This window comes from Ixodes scapularis, unplaced genomic scaffold (assembly GCF_016920785.2).
Source record: "Ixodes scapularis isolate PalLabHiFi unplaced genomic scaffold, ASM1692078v2 PGA_scaffold0__279_contigs__length_252992795, whole genome shotgun sequence".
NCBI lineage: Eukaryota > Metazoa > Arthropoda > Arachnida > Ixodida > Ixodidae > Ixodes > Ixodes scapularis.
Window position 1 is genome coordinate 209,304,333 of NW_024609835.1, and position 8,183 is coordinate 209,312,515.

An 8,183-nucleotide genomic window follows, 5' to 3' on the forward strand; every position below is an offset into this window, starting at 1 on the left:
GCGTGTACTACTTGCAGAGACAGGGCATTTGCATAGGCGCATGCGTAGCTCCAGTGTTGTGTGATATTTTTTTGGCGAAGATAGACAAAACCATTAGCGAGAATTTAGATTCGAGCTTGGTCACCAAGGTATTTAGATACGTAGACGACTACCTGGTGATGATCAACAGGCCTGAAGGGAACTCGGGTGACATCGTTGTCAATTCAGTGTTGGACGTTTTCACGCGTCATTCTGGGGGATTGAAGTTTACGCATGAGCGCCAAAACGGCTTGTTTCTGCAGTATCTTGATTTGAAAATGAAGTTCACCGAGCGGCACGTGTGTTGGCTTTATCATCCACGCACAAAGAAAGGGCTCCTGCCCTTTGATTCCGCACACTCCAAGTTGGTTAAGAGGAGCATCGCGTCATCTTGTTTGCAGGCGGCCTTAGCAAAATCTTGCCCCCACACGTTGCAGGAGAGTTTTGAAAAGCAGATTGATCGGCTTAGCTCCGCGGGCTTCCCAGCGACAGTTCTGTTGGCGGTAGCAGAAAAGCTACTAAGAAAGGTAAAGACGGGACCCCAACAACCAAGAGACCGGCCAAATAGGAGACCGCAAGTAATCCCATATTTACACAAGGTATCCCACAATCTAAAAAAGATTGCGGGGCGCTATGATGTACCGGTTGTCTTTTCGGCGCCCTGCAAGATGCTGCAGCTATGCCCCAGAGTGGCGGACAGGGGAACGGGAAGGAATAGATGTTCCGTAAAGCACAGAAACAAGTACGTCGAGTGCGCGATGGGGGTAGTTTATAGTATCCCGTTAAGCTGTGGTCGAGTATACATCGGCCAGACTGGCCGATGTGTTAATGACCGAGCACGTGAACACGCGCTTTCGCTGCGATCAACCTCGGGCGGTCACTTGCCTTTACACTGCAGCACTTGCTCGTGCGAGCCGATATTTGATCGCATCTCGATTTTGGGAAGAGGGGCCGATAAGACAGCACGCGAGCTGCTCGAAGCTTTTGAGATAGGAAAGGAAGGTGACCAATGCGTCAGCCAAACATCGATTTTTTTTTACTTAAGAGAGAGGTAGCTTTTTTGAGCACGTTTTGATGGGGTGATGATTTGGTGGTTTGTTTGTTTTCCTCGTTAGTTTCTTTTTCAATAAACGTTCAGTTGAAGTCCAGCGCTTGTCCTGTCAATTTCTCTTCCTTGTGTCTTCGTTGTTTGCGCGCTGATTCCATTTTGTAGAGCTGCAAGGTGAGAGACCATCTTTAACCGCGGAACGGCAGTCGAGACCCAAGGAGAGAGTTAACTTTGTCAAGCGAGTTACCGAGAATATCAAGAAAGCAGCCCGTATGCCGGCGGCTATCCCCAGAGACGACCATAAGATCGTGATTAAACCCAGAGGCGGCCTGAACGTAGCTCGAATCGAGACGCGGGTCGTCACGGACGCCATTATGGCGGCCGCGGGGACGGCGAAAGAATACCAGGGCGAAGACATGGTGTGCATCAATGCGGCGCAGAACATCTTAGTCGTGAGCACGCCGAGCGAGCAGAGAGCCGAAATTTACACTAAGATCAGGACCGTCGAATTCGGCAACATGGAATTTGAGGTTTCCGCCTACCGAACCGCGCCCGAAGGGACGGCGAAGGGAATCATCAGAGGTATCGCAATTGACGACTCGCCCGAAGACATAAATGAGGCGGTCGTGACAAAGTATAACCCAACGGCGCTAGAGGCGCACAGGATTGGAAATTCTACAGCGGTCATCGTCCTCTTTGAAGGACAGAGTGTGCCCCGGTACGTAATATACCGAGCGGCACCGCTCAAGTGCGGGCTTTAAAGGAAACATCATGAAGTGTGTAGATGTTGCGGAAAAGTCGGACACCGCATCGACGTATGTCCAACCCCGGAGACCAGAGTATGCTTCGCGTGCGGGGAGGCCAACCCCGACGCGGACCACGAGAAGGCATGCAAGCCAAGTTGCAAGCTATGTGGAGGAGCGCATCCGACGGCAGATAGAATTTGCAAGAACAAGTTCAAGGTCCCCTTCGTCGTCACGAAAAGACAATGGGAGCGCCGAGAGGAACGCGAACAGCAACAGCTCCAGAAGACAATACCACCAATGACGTCATCGGACTTTCCACAGCTGCCGAGCAGGGAGAAAAGCGAGTGCAGCGAAAGCCAACGGCGCACCGACAGCCGCGAAAGACACAAGAGCCAGCAAAAACACCTGCCGCCGTCGCAGCAGGAAGACGGGAAGCTTAAGTGGTTGGCTGCAGTTAAGGGAAGCAAGTCGAAAGAAACGCCCCGCAGCAAGCAGCAGCCACCATGCCAACACCATAACACCGGAGAACCGCCCGTGACAAGGCGAGAAATATACGACATGATCAACGAAAACAACAAAAGGCTACTACAGAAGATGGAAGAGAAGATGGACGCAAGGATCGACAAACTACTAGAAGCAATAAGGGCGAGTCAAGCGCCACTGTCACTGCCGACCCCGCAACAGGAGCAAGAGGTGGAGCAGATACCCCGCCCATCCTCGAAGAAGAAAACCCCAGCAAAGCCACCTAAGAGGAAGGAGGAACCAGCCATCGCCGAAGAGGAGGCTACCAAAAGCAGCATCGAAAGCGACGAGGAACAGCCAAAGGAGCCCAGCAACAAAAAGAGGATTATCGAGAATACCAAAGAGAGAAAGCTCATGGCCAGGCTCGACCGCATGGACAAAGAGCGGGAACAAATTGCACATTCGATGAAGGAAAAATTCAACAAGGTAGAGATGACGCTGGGAGAAATACAAAGCGGAATGCTACAACTACAAATGCAGATGCAAACGTTCCTGCAGAGTATGGAAGCCAAGATGCAGACATTCGTGCAGAACGCCCAAACCCAGATCACCACCCAAATACAGCAATTATGAACCCAACAGCGAAATCGAACGCCAAGCCAGACAAAAGGGCAGTAACAGACCAGCAGCCGGTCAGGGACCTCCTGATTTTGCAGTGGAATTGTAACGGCTATCACAATAAGAGGGCAACACTAGCACGGCACCTACAGGGAATGGAGAGGAAACCGGACGTCATTATGATTCAGGAAACACTATGCACTGACACACCCCAACTTCAAGGATACAGAGCACACGCCAAGGCGGCCAAGCCCCTAAACAAAAAAAAGAAAAACTTTGGAATACGCAAACCAACAGGCTTGGTGTGCACATTCGTCCGCAAGGGCATCGTATTCCTCGAGCACGAGCTGACCACCGGCGGCTGGACCGATAGCAGCGCGGTGGAGGTGATCGTTGGGAAGAAGAAGAGGAAAACCAGCGTGCTCGCGGTCAACGTGTACAGCAGCCCCAGACATAGAAAGCAAAAGTTCCGCACGCTCATGCAAAGGGCACTGCGTGCGACGAAGAAAGGCACGATCGTAATAGGGGGTGACTTTAACGCACCACACTACGACTGGGGATACGATAAGACAACCGAAAAGGGGAGAGACCTATTGCAAGACGCCACGGACGCGGGGCTAACGCTAATCACGAACCCGGAGACCCCCACAAGAACGGGTACTTCTGTCGCCAGGGACACCACCCCGGACCTGACGTTCGGCGAAATAAATGGGAACGACACCGCAACGTGGAAAAACACCAAACACGACTTCGGCAGCGACCACATGGTCATAGAGATCCGGGTCCCGCTGGGGAACGGTGCAAGCCAAGAGAAACAAACACACAGATACACGAACTGGGAGGAGTTTCGGCGTCAGCTCCCAAGCCAGCATGGTAACATTGAAGATATAGAAGCGTGTTCGAAGGCGATAGTAGAAACGACCGAGGAGGTGACGACAGAGATAGAAACGGACGAAGACATACACGAAATGGACAGCAGATTGGCCCACCTCATCGAGGCGAAGACTGCCCTCAAGAGAAGGTGGAACCAACAACGAACAAACAGAAGGCTCCGCAAAAAGATCGCGGAAATCAACAGGGAAATAGAGAAACACAGCAAGGAGCTCGGCCCGCAGCAGTGGGAGCAAACGTGCAGAGAGGCGGACGGCCAACTCCATCTGGGCAAGACGTGGCGACTGCTCCGGCACCTCCTCGACGACACCCAGACTAAGGGAGAACAACAGTACAAGCTCAGCAGAATTATACACAAGGCGGTAGCGGAGCACGGGGAAGCGGAGGTGAAGAGGAGACTCGACGCCAAATACCTCCCGGTTTCCCCAAAGGAAAATCACCCAGAATACCAGGGGGCAGAGAACATCGAGGTTGACCAAGACATCGAGGAATGGGAGGTCCGAAATGCGATGCAAGACCTGAACAGGCGTTCGGCGTCGGGCCCGGACCGCGTCAGCAACAAAGCGCTCAGAAACTTGAACGACGCGGCCATGACGGCACTGACGGCGTACTTCAATAAATGCTGGAGGGCCGGCAAGCTACCACGCCAGTGGAAGGAAGCCAAAACCATCCTCATTCCGAAACCAGGCAAGTCGCCCGACATCGAGAATCTACGCCCAATATCCTTAACATCGTGCGTGGGTAAACTGCTAGAGCACATCTTAATGACCAGATGGCAACAGTACCTCGAAGAGGCAGAGCTCTACCCGGATTCTCTCGTCGGCTTTCGAAGCAAGCTTGGAACGCAACACGCCATGCTCCAACTCAAGAAGGAGATAGTAGACTACGAAACTCACACCAGCGACAACAGGGCAATACTGGGCCTGGACCTGCAGAGCGCCTTCGACAAAGTCCGGCACTCTGCGATCCTCGCCCAAGTGTCGCACCTGAACATGGGACAGAGATCTTACAATTACATTCGGGATTTCCTGACCGACCGCACGACTCACATCTGCGCCGGGGATCTCCAACTACCAGAGAAAACGCTCGGCAGCGAGGGGACACCACAAGGCGCGGTAATCTCTCCGCTGCTCTTCAACTTGGTCATGATCGAAGTCGCCAACCGGCTGCGGAGCGTCGATGGGGTACGCCACACGGTTTATGCCGACGATGTGACGCTGTGGGTCACCGGCGGCAGCGACGGCCACATAGAGAATACACTACAAGAAGCAGTAAAAACGATAGAGGACCAACTGAAGGGATCGGGGCTGGTGTGTTCCCCCGCAAAGTCGGAGCTGATGGTGATTCCACCCAGGGGAGCGAGCCGCAAGAAGCAAACTATCCGAGACTGCGATAAAATCCGCATACGAACGCAAGGAGGGCACATCATCCCCGAGGTAGCCAAGATTAGAGTGCTGGGCATGATCATCGAACGCAGCAAAGTCAACGGGGCAACGGTCTCCAAGCTCGAAGCTAAGACCGGCACGGCACTGCGTCTCATACGCCGCGTCGCCAATAGAAGAAGCGGGATGAAGGAAGCAAGGCTCGTCAGACTGATTCAAGCCTTCGTGATGAGCCATATCACCTACGTCGCCGCCTTCCATAATTGGCGGCAGTGCGAGCGGAAGAAGATCGACGCGATGATCCGCAAAGCTTAGAAATCAGCATTAGGACTCCTAGGATGCACGAGCACGCAGAAGCTCGAAGCCCTGGGACTCCACAATAGCCTGGAAGAGATCGCCGAGGCACAGCAGACGGCGCAGCTCACCAGACTGTCGGGAACCAGGACCGGCAGATCTATCCTCAAACAACTAGGCATCGGAGCCAAGGAAGACGACCACCGGATGCAGGAGCAGATACCGCGGGAGCTGGGCAAGCACATCGTCGTGAGCCCAATCCCGCGGAACATGACTCCCACATTCCATCAAGAAAGAAGAGAGGCGAGAGCCAAGGCGCTGATCGCGCTACACGCCGGCGATGAGGGAGCCGTGTTCGTGGACGCGGCCAGTTACAAGAACATCGGCGACGCCTTCAGCGTCAGCGTGATCGGAGCCAAAACGGGTGAGATCAGGATGGCGGCCAGCATGCGGACCACTGTGCCCAGCCAGGCAGAAGAAGTGGCGGTAGCCCTCGCCATCGCGGACCCCAGAACGAAGACGGTGTTGTGCGACTCGCCGACGGCAGTGCGCAACTTTGCGAAACAGCGAGTGTGCAGTGCGGCAGCGCGCATACTGCGAAAGGCCGAAGTCAACGGAGTCATCACCAGTGCGGTGATAAAGTGGTTTCCCGCCCACGCGGGCGCGGAAGTGGCGGGCTCGCTGGGGCTCACCAACCACAACGAGACGGCCAACTCCGTGGCGCGTGGACTCGCCGGCCGCGCCCCGGTAACGGCCGCTGCCGACGTGGTGGATCGCCCCGAGAAGGACACCATGGATGCTTACAACGAGGTAACCCTGTGGTACCGGTTAGCCAGAAGAACGATGGCCCTGCCCCACCCCCGTCTGACGCGGGAGGAGGCGGTGGTATTCCGCCAGTTACAGACTAACTCCGTGATAACCCCAGTGTTAGCAAAGCACCTGTGGCCGGAGGTATACGTAACAGACTTATGCAGACTGTGCGGGAAGGAAAGGGCCACGTTGGCCCACATCCTGGAAGACTGCGAATGCGCGAACGCGGACAACAGTGCAGACGTTCTCCCGCCCCTCATGGAGGAGGCGAAGAGATCCGAAGACTACGACGTCCAACACACGGCCGTCCAGCAGATCCTAGCGGCACTCGAGAAGCAGCGACCGGACGGGATGGAAGCAGAAAGGGTTAACCCGAGTACGCTGAAGCCCGCCGCGAGCGGCTCTCCCCGCTAAGAAGACGTCCGGCCACGTCGCCCCAAGAACCCACCTGAGAGGGTGGGATGATAGGGGTTACTGCAGGAGACCCATTAAAGTTGCTCTCTCTCTCTCTCTCTCGTGACGCGTCGGCGTCTGTAACACGTCGGCGTAACGCTTTTTCGTGATGCCTCGGCGTCAGGTAAAGGCACTACCACATGGCGTCGCGGAGGCCTGCGGCGCGACGGTCGGCCCGGCAATCTGCCGACCAGACCCGGTTTTCGGCTTCAACGGCGCGACGTACGACGCCGCAGAGCCAACCGCTCCTTGCGCGGTTCAGAGCTCGCCGCCGCTCGCCGCAGAAGAGAGAAACCATTGGCATGTGGCATAGATAGTGACGTTGCGATGCCATGGCAACGCTCAAGCCGGTTCTCAGCGGGTCTTTAACGTTCCGAAGGACAGTTTCGTATCGTCTGCTATCCCTATTTCCCCCCGATGCCTCCCCCAACGGAGCGGTTCCCTGATACTGAGCGGCTGTTTTCCTTTTAGAGCGCAGCTCTCAGGCGCCCGTTTCCGGCTCGAGTGGCGTCGCCGTCGCCGTCGGCGTAACCAAGGTCACCGCAAGGACACGTGACCCCCAAGGTCACCTCAAGGTCACGTGACCCCAAGGTGACCCCCACATGACCCCCAAGGTCACGTGACCCCCTCCCCGAGGTCACGTGACCCCCCTCCCCGAAGTCACGCGACACCCCCCTAGGTCACGTGACCCCCCTCCCCCGAGGTCAGGTGACCCCCCGGAGCATATTAAAGAATGAGGGGAGGAGGAGGAGGAGGAGGGATCTACCCTCCCTTCAGTACCCTTCCCTCCTCCTCCTCAAGAACTGCGCTCTAATTCGGTGTTACAGGGAGTTGTAAACGGCTTTCACTTTTTTTATTTGACAAGACGCAGCCAGACTACCTAGATAAGGACTCTAAGAACAACCACTGGGAAATTATAGGAGAGGAAATCGGAATTACAAGTGAGTTTTTCCGTGGCACCTGTTGCATGTCGTCTGTATTGTGACGGATGTCGTGTTGATTTCGTGACACTTTCGAAAGTAGCCTTCATCTCTGGCGATGCCACCGGGGCAGCAAAGCACTGACCTGTCCTTCGGTGTTTCGGTAGAACCAACTTGGACCTAAAACCCTTCCCTTCAGAGAGCGGCGACGTCGCAAGATCAACGAGCAGGCTAGGATAATCACATTCACGCTGATCACCAGGTCATCCCGGACACATAGCATGTGGGCATCGAGTGCCATTTCGATGCTGGTATATGCGAAAGATGAGAGCCGAAACGGAAGAATCTAACGAACAGCAGACGACGAAAGAGCGGGAAATCCGACGAGAGGCTTGCGCGCGATTGCGAGAGCCAGTGTTGTCGCGTGACGCCCGCAAAACTGAGGCCAATGTGGACTCCTCGCGTTGGGACGCCGGACGGCAGTGCCGCCCTGCGGTGCCGACCGGCGGCGCCGTTCACGCTAGTGTGGTCAGGCCTTAAC

General features: G+C 55.3%; 1 protein-coding gene across 1 annotated transcript; it reads right to left on the bottom strand.

Annotated features, from left to right (window-relative positions):
• Positions 1 to 1,835: 1,835 nt before the first annotated feature.
• On the bottom strand, positions 1,836 to 2,372 carry LOC120842048. Its single transcript, XM_040213071.1, has one exon. It carries the CDS (start codon positions 2,370 to 2,372, stop codon positions 1,836 to 1,838), a length of 537 nt encoding a protein of 178 aa, XP_040069005.1.
• Between the last annotated feature and the right edge of the window lie 5,811 nt (positions 2,373 to 8,183).